This window comes from Schistocerca piceifrons, chromosome 2, assembly GCF_021461385.2.
Source record: "Schistocerca piceifrons isolate TAMUIC-IGC-003096 chromosome 2, iqSchPice1.1, whole genome shotgun sequence".
Lineage (NCBI taxonomy): Eukaryota > Metazoa > Arthropoda > Insecta > Orthoptera > Acrididae > Schistocerca > Schistocerca piceifrons.
In genome coordinates, this window is record NC_060139.1 from 1,091,158,143 (window position 1) to 1,091,174,861 (window position 16,719).

General features: G+C 37.6%; 1 protein-coding gene across 1 annotated transcript in view; it reads right to left on the reverse strand.

The window, feature by feature from the left end:
* Positions 1-4,819: 4,819 nt before the first annotated feature.
* Positions 4,820-16,719, reverse strand: part of LOC124776150 (Down syndrome cell adhesion molecule-like protein Dscam2) — a 138,441-nt gene continuing 126,541 nt past the window's right edge. Inside the window, exons 12-14 of the mRNA XM_047250987.1 lie at positions 11,732-11,908; positions 9,485-9,747; positions 4,820-5,079 (exon numbers count right to left, since the gene is read on the reverse strand). Coding sequence (XP_047106943.1) covers positions 4,966-5,079; positions 9,485-9,747; positions 11,732-11,908 — 554 coding nt within the window. The 3' untranslated portion in view covers positions 4,820-4,965. The remainder of the gene's footprint in view (positions 5,080-9,484; positions 9,748-11,731; positions 11,909-16,719) is intronic.

Here is a 16,719-nt window from a genome sequence, read left to right on the forward strand (position 1 = left end):
CCTTCTTGGTGCAAGGCTTTCCATCTGAGTATGGCTCACTGTGGATATTGTTCATTGTAATAATAACTCTACGTACATGCACTTTCACAGTGAAACCAGTCGTGGTCTATCACAGTGAAACCAGTCAGTCATATGGTCAACAAGCTAAGCTGCAACCACTGTGCTGCATTCTATGTAGGCATGACAATCAACAAGCTGTTTACCCGCATGAATGGCCATAGACAAACAGTGGCCAAGAAACAAGTGGACCACCCTGTTGCTGAACATGCTGTCAAAAATGATATCCCTCATTTCAATGACTGCTTCACAGCCTGTGCCATATGGATCCTTCCCACCAACACCAGCTTTTCTGAACTGTGCAGGTGGGAACTTTCCCTGCAATGCATCCTACATTCCAATAATCCACCTGGCCTTAACCTTTGTTAGTCGCTGTCCTCATCCATCCAGCCCTTTCCCTGCTCCCATTCCAGGATTACACAGCCGACATTTCTCCACCACATCCATTTTATTTATTTATTTTATTTTATTATTTTATTTATTTATTTATTTCTGTCTGTATTTCCCTCCTTCTCAGCTACTTTCCAACCCCTCCCCACCTCACCCCTGCCCACCACCCAACCTGGAGCACTTCACTGTCCACCATCCCCACCATACTATCCCTCCCCTTCCCCGCCCCAGCCTCCTCCTTTCTCCCACCGTCGCCACTCCCATCATGCACTGGTGCTGCTGCTTGCAGTTGCCTGAGACTGCATTTCTGTGTGTGAGGTTGCATTTGTGTCCTGAGACTACAGTCGTGTGGGTGAGTTGCATTTGTGTGTGTGTGTGTGGGGGGGGGGGGGGGGGGGGGGTGCTGTTCGCAAAGGCCATTGGGCAAAAGCTTTAAATGCGAAAATCTTTTTGTCGTGTCTATTTGCGACTCAGCTCTTGTCCACTATATGGTGAGTAGCAACTTTCCTTCTCATAATATAGATATTATTTCAATGCACTTTTGGAACTATTGCTACTGTCTGTCAGACGTTTTATTTCATCGGGTAATGTATCGAAAAGTTTTACAGCAGCATATTTTACCCTTTTCTGTGCCAAAGACAGGTTAGGTAGAGGATAGTGTAAGTCTTTCTTTTTGCTGGTATTATAGTCATGACTGTCGCTGTTGTTTTTAAACTGGTCAATGTTGTTGAGAACAAATTTCATTATTGAGTAAATGTATTGTGAGTCTGTTGTAAGGATTCCTAATGTTTTAAACGGATGCCTACAAGATGTGCGACTATGGGTCCCTCACATTATTCTAACCACTATCTTTTGAGTAGTGAATACTTTTTGCTTAAGTGTTGAGTTACCCCAAAATATTATTCTGTATGACATCAGAGAATGAAAGTTAGCAAAGTATGAAAGTAAGCAAAGTATCTTAGGTTAGCTTACTAATTTCTGTATCTTCTAAATTGGCTGAACCTAGTCACTTTAGGAGATCCAAAATATGAATTTCCCAATTAATATTCTCATCTATATGTACACCCAAAAACTTAGTATGCTCTACCTTGGCTTCTGACTTTTGTTAATGTGTTATATTTATTGAAGGAACTGTACTCCTTGCAGCAGAAAATTAGATTTACTGTGTTTTTTCAAAGTTCAGAGCAAGCCCAATCACAGGAAACCAATTAATAACCTTTTCAACGACATTATTTGTACCATTTTCTACTCAAGTTTCTTTTACTAGATTATTAATTATGCTTGTATAATCAAAAACAGCACCAGTTTAGCTTCTTTTTTCATATAAGAAGGGAGGTCATTCACATATATAAAGAACAGAAGGGAACCTATGATCGAACCCTGTGGAACATTTAATGTAAGTTCACCCCAGTTAGATGAAGTGGCAAACTTCTTTAAATCACTTAAACCATATAAAGAAACTTTTTGCTTCCTGTTCTATAGGTATGACTTAAACCGCTCATATGCCATTCCATTTATACCATAGAATTGTAATTTCTGTAACATGATGTCATGGTTCACCTAATCAAATGCTTTGGGTAAGTCATACAAAATTCCCATTGGTGACATTTTACTATTTAAAGACTCTATTATGTGGGCAGTGAAACTGTATATTGCTGTGTCAGTAGAATGGCAATTTTGAAATCCAAACTGTGATTTACTAAGTATCCCATTACTGTTGGGATGGCTAACCACTCTTGAGTACATTACTGTCCTGATAATTTTTGAAAATACTGTAACCAAGGATTGATGATATTTACACTTTACTGGGATGGCATAAAAATATCTGACACTAACGTTAATATTTGAGTGTCCAAAGTGATGATGGTAAGCATTAATTGCATTTTATCACTACACACACTGAGTGCAGCAGATGACAGTTTCAACATTCTAAGCCGCAGGTTGAGTTGTTGTGACAGGTAAGGTGGCACTTTGACTTTGTTCCATGGTGCAATTGATGCAATGTTAATGGTGGGCTAAATTTTTATAAGAAGCTCCAAATTGAGTGCGGAGGTCACCATGTGCACTGTCCATGACTTTGTCAGTTCTTGCTGGCTTTGTCACCTCACATTTAATGGTCTGCTTGGCATTCATCTTCTTAGCTTGTAGGTACATTAACCACAATGAAAATTATGCATATAATGATCCAAGGGAAAAAAACAAGATACAATTGACACTCAGTTAGTATACATAAAAAAGCATGGACTGTGATTATGTCAGAGCAGGGTGGAAGCGCAGATAGCAGTAAACAGTAGCTATAGAGAATGTACTGTCTCTGTCAGTGACTATGTTTTACACTTGGAATAATCTCACTGCCACAATACTATTGCTGTTGCAGGGAAGCAAGAATTGGATGAATAAAAAGATGCTGGCAAAATACAAGCAACAGAGAAGAAGTTCTTGGGGAAAGTGAAGTTCTGCACAAGAAGAGATTTAATAAAAAAAGAAAAAGTTAGGAATGAATTGAACATACAGGCTATCTATTAATGAGGAAATAACTGAATATGGAGAGGAGGAAACAAAATTTGAATAGAATGAGAAATGAAAGACTGCCCAAGAAGATCCCAAACTGCAACATGAAAGGAACGAGAGAGATGGGTCAACCAAGAAAATGACAGACATAAATTTTTGAAGATGGAACAAACAGATACCTGTTACCTGTACGTAAGACTGTGACTGTCATTCATGAATTTTGATTTATTTCTTATTAATAAACTTTACAAGGGGGTCAGTGTATTGTGAGGCTGTAGTCAGTAAGCACATCTGTGCTTAGTGCTTTCTATGAAAGGTTGTGCAGTGCTCACTTTACAGTATCCTTATTACATGTTTTTGTGGAACAAATTTTTTCTTTGCCAGTGACATGTTATCTCAGAATACGATACCGTAAGACAATGGTGAATGAAAATAGGAAAAGCAAGTCAACATTTTGACATTTTCATTTCCAAATTCTGGTATTATCCATTGCAAAAAAGTTGCACAGCTTAAATATTTTATGGGATGTGTAACATGTGGCTTTCAGTTTTAATTCGTATCAATATAAGGACTTAAAAATTCAGAATATTGTGTTTCGTTTATCAATTTATCTTCATGCATGTTTCTAAAGTTGTGGTCAGGTCTTGTGCAGTACCAGCAGTATTGTGTATTATCCGTGTTCAGCAGCTGTCCAGTTGCGGAGAACCAATTATTAATTTTTAAGAAAATTTTATCTCCATTTTCGCTTGTTGAAGTCTCTCTCCTAGGCCTTATTATAATAGAAAAGGGCAGAACAAAAGTGCTGAAAAATATAGTGTATTATTGTGGTTTATGATTCTGAGCAATTAAACATTGCCAGCATAATTTACAAAGACCACTGAAGCCACAAAATTATTACTAAAATACAAGATCCAATAAAGTTCTGTGTCATAGCTGTATGGTCTGCTGTTTGAAGGTAAAAATGTTATACAAATAAATAACAATGATTATAAAATATCCAACAGTCCACATAACACCTTCACTTTATTTTTTTTTCCTTTCTAGAAATACTTAACCCCAAGCTATGCATAGCACAATACTAACACTTCTTCCTCTTTCTGAGCTCTACATCTCACTCATTAAGGAGGGATGCTGAATCAGTTTTTCAGGATAGCAAATGGTTAGTTGCGGTACAGAAAATGGCCCAGAGATTACCAGTGAGTGAGTGAGTGAGAGTGTGTGTGTGTGTGTGTGTGTGTGTGTGTGTGTGTGTGTGTGTGTGTGTTTGTGTGTAGTGAGTGAAGTGTTATGAAACAATGTGTCTATAGTGTGAGCAGTGTCTGACAGTGAGATATGAGTGAACAGTGTGGCATTCCATTATTTAATAAGTTATTTGTAAAAAATTATTGTAACCAGGAGTAAATGTAATCATTGTCTCTAACTAGAAGTCTGTAAATATATCTGTATACGAATTAGCTTATTTTAAATTGATCTAAACTTGTAAATACTGTGACATGTCATATATCCTTGTAAAAAGAGATCTACAGATGAATAAAGCTACTACTACTACTACTACTACTACTACTACTAACAGGACATCACTACTTGTGTTTATAATGCAGAGCATTTTGGGAGGCATCAGGAGCACTGTAGTTTCAAAACTTGTAAGCATTAGTTCAGATTTGCTAGAAAGGCTATTTACAATAAATTACAAAAGAAATAACTTAAAAATAAGGAATTTGAAGAAGTATATTTTGTATTTAATCCATGAGTTTACATCATTAGCAGAGGCATTATTGTCACATGTGAATACAATCAGCTCCTCTTTGAAACATGAAATCATTTATATAAATGTATAAAAACTGACATTTACACTGGAGCTAATAAATAGTTTTTTCTTTAGTCAAAAGGCACTTGGTAAGTTTAACTTGCTTCATCATCTTTACCACTGTCTGTTAACATCTTGCTTACAGTGAAAACTTTCTCCACAACACTTGATAGTGGCTGCCTGAAAAGTTGCTGGTGTTATTAATACCTATGTGCTTGGTACAAATTATGTAAGGGTATCCACTCAGGTGTTTCGTTTCCATGTTGAAGTTTCCTGTGAATTTTGGAGTATGTTGAATCTGTGCTGCTTCCATCCTACAATAAAGTTTAAAAACACATATGAAGTGATAAAGTATTGATAAATCAGTTTTAACACAATGCAAAACCAGCTGAAAGTTACGAACAGTAAGCATACACGGTAACACAGCATTTCATGAGGTACGTGCTGAGTGTAACTGTATATGGTCTGTGCCATGCACATACACTAGCCTCAAAGGCAGGCATCACATGAAGAGAACAAACATGTACCAGAAACAAAAATGGAAGTTAGACTTTGGTGCAGCAATCATTTTAATGTTTTGTGAATTGGAAACTCAAATTTTTTTGCTATATATTACGAAATACTTCTAAACAATGCTATCACGTAAATTAGTTTTTGCCAACTAACATTTGTACTGAACAGAAACAAGTCCTGTAAACCTATGTTTCCTGATTCCTCTACTCCCAGCAGCCAATCTGAGAAGTTCCAAGTCATTCTTTGTGCATAACAGCAGGTAGTAAAGAGTAATGCTGAAGATAAGGTGGGTAGATCACGTAACTAATGAGGAGGTATTGAATAGGATTGGGGAGAAGAGAAGTTTGTGGCACAACTTGACTAGAAGAAGGGATCGGTTGGTAGGACATGTTTTGAGGCATCAAGGGATCACAAATTTAGCATTGGAGGGCAGTGTGGAGGGTAAAAATCGTAGAGGGAGACCAAGAGATGAATACACTAAGCAGATTCAGAAGGATGTAGGTTGCAGTAGGCACTGGGAGATGAAGAAGCTTGCACAGGATAGAGTAGCATGGAGAGCTGCATCAAACCAGTCTCAGGACCGAAGACCAGAACAACAACAAAGAAAAAAAAATTTGTTGGCAATAAGAACATGAATAACAAGTAGTTTTCTTCACATTTGTGAGTAAAAGATGTTGTTTCGTAATTTCCTCAAATGCATGAGGCCTCCTACTCTAGATTGGTTTCTTCAAAGAGGCATAACTGTGCACCACAGACAAAACTGATGAAGCAGGCATGCACAATAACATTGCACAAGGAAATTAGCTGAGACATAATTTTTTGAGGTTGGAAACAAGTGAATTTCTGTCATTTCACCTTAGTAACCTCAGATTGCTGCAACATAATGTAAAAATTAGTTGTATTTAATATAACAATATACGACACAATTTGAAAGAATATAGAGTTTTATATGTACCTGAAATAAGCCAAAAATTTAAATGAAATACTTGTTCCATTCTTCATTAATTTTCTCAGTCAACAGATTGGTGAGTAGCATGTATTGACATCTACTTATCATAAATATTCTTTTCAGGGACAGTCTTTTGTTTCTGCATCAGTGCATCCCTGTTTTATAGAGTCTATAAAATTATTTCTTCTTCTTGGTTGCACTTTCCTTCACTAGGATCTCATACTTCCTTCCAATAGATTTGTGCAACATCTTATCATATGTCTTATAAGTCAACTTCACCTAAATTTGTGAAGGCCTTTGTCAAGTTGAGACACATCAATGTGGAATGGTTCCACTCGCTACAATTCTGCTCCCTAAATATTTGTTTTGTTCTGCATTATACACATAATCTACACACAAAAGTACTTAAAATTACTAAATTCTTATTCATGAAGCATTTAACAAAACCTTATTACTAACAGTATGGATTTGAGACTACTGATGATAATGGTATATTCAGTTTATGTGGAAGCATTTTATTTAAGGAAATATTTACAATTTTAGTGTCATGTAAACCACACAAAGCTTATTTGCAAGCGCACACGTACCTCTCTCACAAAAGCATTAGGCTTTTCCAAAAACCACATATTTCAGAAGTTACTTGTAGGTATTCAAAATTTTTGTATTTCAGAAAAAATGCAATCCTGTAAAAATTCTACTGCCATAGCTATGTAGCCAGGCATTTTCTGTTTTTGAAAATTCATAAATTTCCTAAAATAACATGTTAGTTTATGAAATATCCAAAACATAAAATGTATCTTTCCTGAAAATTCTCAGGAAAGTTTAAAATTTTCAGCACACAGAAAAACCTTCACTTCATACATTACTGCTTATCAGTTCACAGTGTTTTGATTGTACAGCTTATAGTTAATCACAATAACTTCAGTGTCTAATTTATTTTTGTATGTTCCATTTTTCCTGTCTTTAATGTTAATACTCAAAATGCAATTGTGATTACTATATTACATGCTTCTCTGTATAGGCACTGCACACAAAACTGCAGTCAATCAGAGAAGACTATTCAATCAGTTGGCAAACTAATGCATTCATTTTATTTATACAGTCAGTCGGAGGTGGACATTAAGTTATGCAGTCACTATGTTGTTACCATGCATTCAATATCTCAACTTCTATGTATCTGTATATCTATCTATCTACTTGCAAATTTGCACAACCTCTGAATAGTATGTGTTGCTTACAGATCTGTATTACCAAACTTCTATTAGTGCATTTCAAGAAAGCTGAACATTGAAACCAGTATTGTGTCAAGAATGGCGAAGAGAATGAAAAGGTAAATTCAAAGTGGTTGTTCACATTTATTTAACAACGTTTTGTAACATTACATAATGACAGGAGGAAGACTTGTGAAGCTGAACATCCAGGAGACTGTAGAGGCACACAAACAGGTTGTGAATACTTCAAAGTGCCTGGCTGATGGTATTTGCCATTGTATCCATCCCATTGGACCTGCATAGAGAGCACAGGAAGCATGGCTATTTAAATGCCTCTGTGTCACTGTAATTAGTCTCATTCTGTCTCTATAGTGCCTATGGGAGTTATATATAGTACATACCTAAATTCCTTACTTAATATTACCTCTTGAAATCTTATAAGAAGCCTGTTGCAGGTTTTTTGGTGTATATTTCCAAGCAGTTTTTCCAGCATCCCTGTTATAACTTTCGCCTGCATCTGATAAACCTGTGACCATTCTATATCTACTGTTAGTTCCATTTAGTATTGTCCGACACACTTGGACAATATTCTAGGATGGATCACACAAGTTTTTGTAAGCAGTCTCCTTTACAGACTGCATTTTTCTAGTACACTACCCGTGAACCAAAATCTGCTTATTAATTTCATATCCATGCAAATTGTTGCTTTCAGTTATTTGTATGAGTTCACTGCCTCTGCGACTCATTGATATTGCAGTTACAGGATAGTAAATTCTTCATTTTGTGAAGTACACAGTATTTGTGTAAAATATATGTGTTGAATGAAAAATAGCTGGAGAATTGAAAACTAGCCTTTGCTTTAGTGTGAACAAGTAAAAAAAAAAAAAAATAATAATAATCATATGTGCTGTAGTAAAGCATTGGGAAATGGGAATGGAAGGCTATGAAACACTAGCCAGTGGCGAAGACTTCTACATTATGTAGATGTAGGCAGGGGACAATCAAATCTGAGTAACCAGCTCTATAACAACTCAGGACACTGCTTTGACTTCCCTCCTGTGATGATTTAATAAATGATTGCTTTCCAAAGCACAATCTCACGCACTTATTTTTACCAAAATGTCTCAATAGATGTTTCAGTCAACAAACAGTAGAAACAGTAGAAATATGAGTCTAAACAGTAGAAATATGAGTCTCTTCCCTGAGGTTTCCAGGGAAAATCAATTTCTGTGAGAATCCAAATTTATCAAATAAATTATCACACTGGCATTGAAGAGAGTATTCGTCATTTAAGGGGCTGCTACTGTCAGGTAGCCTGCAGTGACAAACAATCACTCTCCAAGTTCACTGACAAACTTGCCGAAGCTTCCACCATCTGAAACTACCTTGCATGCTCGTCCAGAAACAGATCTACTATGTGACACTAGAGTTTCTTCCAGCACATAAAATGTTCAAACAACTTGGAGGATGTCTTTAACATGTGCCAATTTTTCAAGGTACAAATGCAGCAAGTGAGCAGTGTGCAAGAAAATTTAAAACCTTGGGGCATAATCAGGCAGGAAGATAAAGACTCTCTCTCTCTCTCTCTCTCTCTCTCTCTCCCTCACACACACACACACACACACACACACACACACACTGTAAACACTACCACCACCATCACCAACACAGAACCAAAAATGATCAACATCAGAAATTATTGATAATAGTTAATATAAATTACCAGCAAGTGAGCACCCAGCATTAACTATGTCCTTCTGAGTACAATCAAGGAGAGAGCAAGATTCCAAGCATAATTTAAAGCCCTGTCTCTATTTAAAAAGTCACTTTCTATTTAATCTCAACTGCCTCCTTAATAACATTATCCCAGTAGATGTAAGTGTATGTCAGAATCTCTGGCTGCAAAATGGCTCTGAGCACTATGGGACTCAACTCTCTGGCTGCATCCCTGAAATTTATCTGAATATCCACTTCACTGGGTAAATTTCGAAATTCACAGTATGACTACAAATATATGACAATGTTTTTGTTTTTCTAAAGATTCACCTTGTCTGCAAGCTTATGATTCCGGTCATGTGGCTCTAAATCCTCTTCACAGTCAGAACAGTCAGGACCTCCAGGTGCTGGAACCTGAAAGGTGGCATAGGGACTGATGTCCTGCCTGTATCCAAGAGAGACACGCACTGGAGTCGGCAGGTAGACTGGTTCTTGCAAGCTTGGAGACATTTTTCCACAGTCTGAGCTGTCAGCTCTGTCCTGCAACACTTTCTTGCCCAAGTCTGACAGCTGCTCAGGATCTTCATGTTTATCTATGAATACCATAAGTGCCATCAGTAATTCTTTTGTGTCCCTTAAAAGTGTAACATACACTTCTACATAGATATGGAAGAAAATATAGCGAGAAGCAGTTCAGGTCTGTGAATTTAAGTGAAAATGAAATCACCAAATATTGAGTGTCACAATGTCATTATTCCATTATGGAGAATAAATATTATTATTTTAATATCAGAGTCAATAATGGTCTGCAACTTACTATAGTAGTACTTCATAACAATGTGAATTTGAAGAAACATGTGACATAAATTCTTTCTGAAATAATAAACCCTAACATAGGAAAATATTTGGATAATTTATATTTCACAGTATTGTAGCATATCTGAAACATCTATATAAAAATATTGCTGTAAAATAATGTTCTATAACTGTTCTATAACACTCTGCTAATATGAAGTTACAGCCACTTTCATTCTGTTACCAGTGATTACAGAGATATGTACTGACTTTAGTATTACATGTCAATATCTATAAAAATCTAGACAAATGCACCTCAGGCACTCAGGGTTACATATTCAAACATAATTATGTGAGTAGAAAGTTAATCAATCCTTGGAATCGAGAATCTTGACAATTTCCTGCTATCAATATTGATACTGGCAAGATATTGGTGCTAGGAATTCCAAGATGTTCAAGAATGTTTTAATTTTATGGTTAAATATTTCTGTAATTTTTATTCACTGTTGTAATTTTCATTTATTTTATTACTTTTGGAGTTATATTAAGATGCTATGCTAACTGGCTATTGTAGATGCATTGTCTGCTCTCATCCCTGTTGCGATTATTGGTAAGATATGGCAGAAGAAAATGGTTCAGCGGGCCATGGTGTTATTGTAGTCATGAAAATGCAGAATTTCTCTGTGAAACGTTTCAGTTGATATTTTATGGGATGTCAGAATGTAATCCCAAACAATGGAAGTGCAATCCTGCATCAATTACCAGCATTACTTTGCTCTGGAAATATTACAGATGCTGTACATGTCACAGATTTCTCAGCACAGTAGTTTTGTGGCCTTTTACCTATCACCACTAGATGGTAAAGACATCATTTTCGCAGGGCCAGGAGACTTCACTTCATCACAGTTCAGTCAATTAGCATGAAATATTTTTAAATTATTCACACAAACCTTCCTCGTGAATCACAGTACCTATTATTGAAAACCAGATCAAAATCCCTACAGCAGTTCCTGAGACTTTCAACAGATTATGAATGCAATGTAGGTATTTAAAAGCAAAAATTTTTTCTTATGTGATATAGTTACTAATTGATAATTTTTTTCTTTTTTCTTTTATTTGTACTGTGAAATCCTGCTTCTTGCCAAATTTCATGATTCCAGGTCAATGTAAAGTACCCTATAGGCTTTGATGAGTGAGTTTGTGAGTAACAATAAAATGACAGTATCCTTTGATTGCACTGACTGAGAAGTTTACCCTTCCAAGGGACCATAGACCTTAGTGCGTGACACAAATTTTAGCTTCATAGCTCTATACCCACTTCTGAGAAAAAGGGATCTTAACAGTCAGGCAGACAGACAGCAAAGTGATCCTATGAGGGTTCCATTCTTACCAGCTAATATACAGAATGCTAAAAGAGCAAATAACATTACTGTAACACAAACCCCAGAGGTATGACTGAGTTGACATTGGCTTGAGTAGACAGGAGCTATAGTCAGTAAATATCGGTTTAAAATTAATGAACTTTAGCTGCACTATGTTCACTTAGAGAGAGTGTAAGGTTAATATAATTAACAATTACTCTTGTAGAACTGGATTTTTGTTTAGAACTTACCACAGTAAAGTAGTATGTCCAATGGGAGAAAGAAATTTTATTCTATAGGAGAGAAACTGTTTAATGAAATCAGACATATTGGGAAGGATATAGTACAACTAAGTCCATAAGTGCTGCCATTATATTCATTTGCACTTCTTTTTCTCTTTCATTTTCTAGCTGTGTTTTACCTCTGTATGTATTAGAAGACATTATGGTATGATTTTTCTTCAAGTAGGCGAATAGGATAGCAGCAGCAGCAATTGTAATTGTAATCCCAGTGGCAGCAGGAACTATTACTGCCATCTCACTATAAAAAGGTTTTCTTCCATATCCATAATATACTATGAGTTCTGGAGCTACTGTAGCTGGAAACAAAAAATAAACATGGGTTGAAAATTATGCTGTACGAGAAAATTTACGGTGATGACTATCATTAAAATGTCATGTACTTTTGATGTATTTAATAAAGGCACAAACTTAAGGTACATGGAACTGCAACATCCAAAAAAAGAAAAAAGAAAAAGAATATGAACGGAATGAATCCAGTCTTAAAGACTGTGTAGGACTAAATGATTAAAACTGCATATAGAAAGTATACTCAGTGCTCTGTCTTGCACTGTATGACTGCTTGAGAAGAATGCATGTAGTTTATGCCTTCTCTCATATGACCGAATAGAAAAAAGGGTGTTATGCTGTACTCAATCAATGAACATCCATCAAATGAAGTAAAAATGAAAAGGCAAGAATGGCTTGTCAGTTTCAAAGAGTGCAGTATTAGTATATGAATGATAGTGAACAGGGAAAATGAACAATGGAGTTGCCAGATTCAAAATGTTTGGCTTGTTCGCTGTTATGGCAGTGATTCAAGTGTGGAATAATTGGGCACAAAAGGGTCATACCAGAAAGTGGATCACGTAATATGACCATTGCGAAGCAGCTCTTCCATCTTGTCTGTATAAATGTAACAGACTGAAAAGTTATGGCTACAATGATCACTTGTTGCTGTGTCACTGAAATGGTTGAGGTACTTATTTTTTAAGCTGCTGACAGGGAGATCTTGATGATGTGACAGCTCATTCTCCATCTCACTCACCCATGCAGTGGAAAATTCTGCTATGCTGCCACATTACCTTACATGGTAAGGCATGTGGAAATAGTGAGGGAGGTGAGGTTGAAGTGCAGAAACTGAAGTGGCTACTGAGTGGTTAGAATATAAATTGGTAAATGAAAATAGTTCTAAAAGAAAAAGAAAATTTTAGTAACTGCAACAAACGCAAAAAGATATCATAAAGAGAAATTGTGTAAAATGTGTCATCCAAAATACTGAAGAATAACCTCACTTTAACAGATAATGTTATTCTTGGGCTGTATTGTTGAGTGCGCTCATAATTTAGATGCCACTGCCGAAAATCAGAGTAACTGCATTGAACAAACAATTTAAAACAGCAATCTGAACTTGGTGAGCACCCGTTATACATTATGAAAATTTTGATTATGTTGTACTGTTGGGTTCAGTATCTTCTGTGGCACTACACTGTCTTTCCACATTGTTTAGTAACAAAGTCCAGGAAGGAAAATTTGTGAACACTGGTGACATATTAGGTAACAGCATAATACTACCACCAGGTAGAGGTTTGTTGAGTCACAGACAGGCACAATGAAAAAATGTTCAGCTAAGGAAATACAGGGTGATTCAAAAAGAATACCACAACTTTAGGAATTTAAGACTCTGCAACGACAAAAGGCAGAGCTAAGCACTATCTGTCGGCGAATTAAGGGAGCTATAAAGTTTCATTTAGTTGTACATTTGTTCGCTTGAGGCACTGTTGACTAGGCGTCAGCGTCAGTTGATGCTAAGATGGCGACCGCTCAACAGAAAGCTTTTTGTGTTATTGAGTACGGCAGAAGTGAATCGACGACAGTTGTTCAGCGTGCATTTCGAACGAAGTATGGTGTTAAACCTCCTGATAGGTGGTGTATTAAACGTTGGTATAAACAGTTTACAGAGAATGGGTGTTTGTGCAAAGGGAAAAGTTCTGGACGGCCGAGAACGAGTGATGAAAATGTAGCACGCATCCAGCAAGCATTTGTTCGCAGCCCAGGAAAATCGACTCGCAGAGCTAGCAGAGAGCTGCAAATTCCACAATCAACTGTATGGAGAGTCCACATTGGCACTTATCTGTCCGTAACTACCTGAACGTCAACTACCCGAGGCGATGGATCGGCCGCCAGGCAGCCCGTGACAGAGCACTTCATCACTGGCCTCCAAGAAGCCCTGATCTTACCCCCTGCGATTTTTTCTTATGGGGGTATGTTAAGGATATGGTGTTTCGGCCACCTCTCCCAGCCACCATTGATGATTTGAAACGAGAAATAACAGCAGCTATCCAAACTGTTACGCCTGATATGCTACAGAGAGTGTGGAACGAGTTGGAGTATCGGGTTGATATTGCTCGAGTGTCTGGGGGGGGGGGGCCATATTGAACATCTCTGAACTTGTTTCTGAGTGAAAAAAACCTTTTTAAATACTCTTTGTAATGATGTATAACAGAAGATTATATTATGTTTCTTTCATTAAATACACATTTTTAAAGTTGTGGTATTCTTTTTGAATCACCCTGTATATTGTTGACTTGCATAGTCCATAAGATGAACATTTCTAACATACTCTTTCACTGTGCTTGTCTGCAACTCAACACATCTTCTATGTGGTGATAGCTGTCTATCCTTCCCATATTCTTGTTGTTTGTTTGATGGCCCACTTGAAACACAGGTGTCCTTCTTGGTGTTGCAATTTTCATAAATGATGGTGTCTAACACGCATTAAAAGTTACATTTCTCTGCCTTGCAGACACAACAGTCAAATGTTTAACATTTCTGGGTAGTGATCTAAACATCTCATATTTGATAAAACCCTGTGTTTGCATACTGAATAACAATCATCAGTTACACCAACCAAAGAATTGTTCTACATGAAGTCACCCTCTGTCAGCCAATACCTGTTCCAAAAGAGGGCTGCATATTGGATATAGATGTTCGTCATATCATATTCTCTTCTCACTGTCATGATAATCTGCCCTTTACAATCAATAGTTATCAATGGCATAATATCAGGAGGCTGCAGAAGACAGCAGAACCACTGCATTAAAGTTACAAAAGCTGTATCAACATGATATCTGGATTGCAGCTGGTCATCATAAACTTCATTCCACAATATTTCAACTGGACACCTGCCAGTCACCTTCAGGTCAGTCATAGAAGACTGACAAAGACATTCTCTCCTCTGCCTTAAATAGTGTGCTGATGCCGTGTATGTGTCAGTGTCACGGTGACAGAAAGACCAAACTGCCCAGTGGCAGAACACTAGCTTGTGGAGCTGCAAGGATTAAGTGTCTTTGTCACATCCACTTGCTGCAGTTATCGGAGTATTCTGGCTGCATTTTTCAACAGATTCTCTTATAGCAGAATCCCAAAAAGATGTTGCTGTGCCCAAAATGAATGTTTTGTCAGACTCCACTGAATGTCCATTGCAGATACAATGTTCTGCAACTGCAGACTTGCCCAGCAGGTCCAAAATCGTAGATGGTGGGTGGAAAATCACTTTCACCTTAAAATTATTAAGGCCTCTTGCTATTTTGAAGGAAGTATTTCCAATGATGGAAATACAAGCTAGGGACTTTGTTAGCACGTTCTCCTATTTATCCACTTCCCAGTTCTTGGTTTAAGCTGAGGATGCCCTGTTAATTTGCCGGGTTGACTATCTATTGTCTCTGAACAATGTCCTTAAATGTGCAAGCTCTTTAGGTAAACTGTTTCCATCCGACACTGTATGGGCCCTGTGTACAAGGGTTTTAAGCATACTCATGGCTTGGGATGGGTGATTGCAACTTGAGGAGTGCAAGTACAAATCAGTGTGATTAGGCTTATGGTAAACAGAAAGTCCCAAAGAGCCATCGCTCTTCCATCTAAAATTTCTTTGCACACATGTTGTAGGGTTGTGATCAGTCTTCCTGTACATGAAGTAGATGATACATCATCTCCAAATACAAACTACGAGGTAACAGAACAGTTGAGTTACCGTTATCAACCTTCAGCTCCACTATGTCTGGAGCCTCTCAGAGATTTTGTAGTGCAACCCTTTCTTCAGAGGTTATATTACTGCATTGAGAAGGAGCTTTCAAGAGAGCACGGCAAGTTTACCTTCTTATTTCTTTGGCAGTGTCTATAGGAAGGCATTGTACAGTTTCTTCAACACCACTCACAAAACTTGTCAGAGTTGCTGCATTTGGTGTAAGTGCAAAATTGAATCCCTTACCCAAAACAGATAGCATCACATTTTCGAAATTCCTGTTGGTGAATTTAACATTGGAATGTCATGCAGTTATTCCCTGTGGTGATGGCTGTTGTGGCACAAAGCAATCAAATTTTGACATCTACTGAGAACTTGCATCCTCGTACCAAGTGAGGTGGCGCAGTGGCTAGCACACTGGACTCACATTTGGGAGGACAACGGTTCAATCCCGTATCCAGCCATCCTGATTTAGGTTTTCCGTGATTTCACTAAATCGCTCCAGGCAAATGCCGGGATGGTTCCTTTGAAAGGGCATGGCCGAATTCCTTCCCCGTCCTTGCCTAATTCGATGAGCTGTCTGGTCTTCTCCCCCAAACAACCCAACCCTTGCATCCTCATACACTCAATCAAATTTTGCTGAAGTCACTCCATCAACAGAGTCCCATGATATCTCTCCTTCACAATAGCATGACACACCTTCTCCATTATCTTCAGTACAGTGGCTGTCTTAATAAACTGTATCACTCTGACAGATTTTGGTATTATGCCATGGTCTTGACATCTCACTAAAAACTTAAAGAACTTAAAAGTTTTGCTATGGACATAGTGGCACTGGAGGCTGATAAAAGTAACTCAATTGCTCTGTTACCTCATAGTTTGTATTTGAAGAAGATGTATGGTCTACCTGGTGGTACAGGAAGTTTGATCATGACCCTACAGCTTGGGTGCAATGGAAGACATGTACAGTCCTGAATTCTTCCTTGTTATCTCCAGAGACCATCAGGCAGTTATCACCACATGGCAGTGTACCACTAAGACTGTATGTGTTATGTCCTAGCCAGTAATGCCAACCGAGCCCGCTGCCAAAAGGTTGGCAGCATCAAA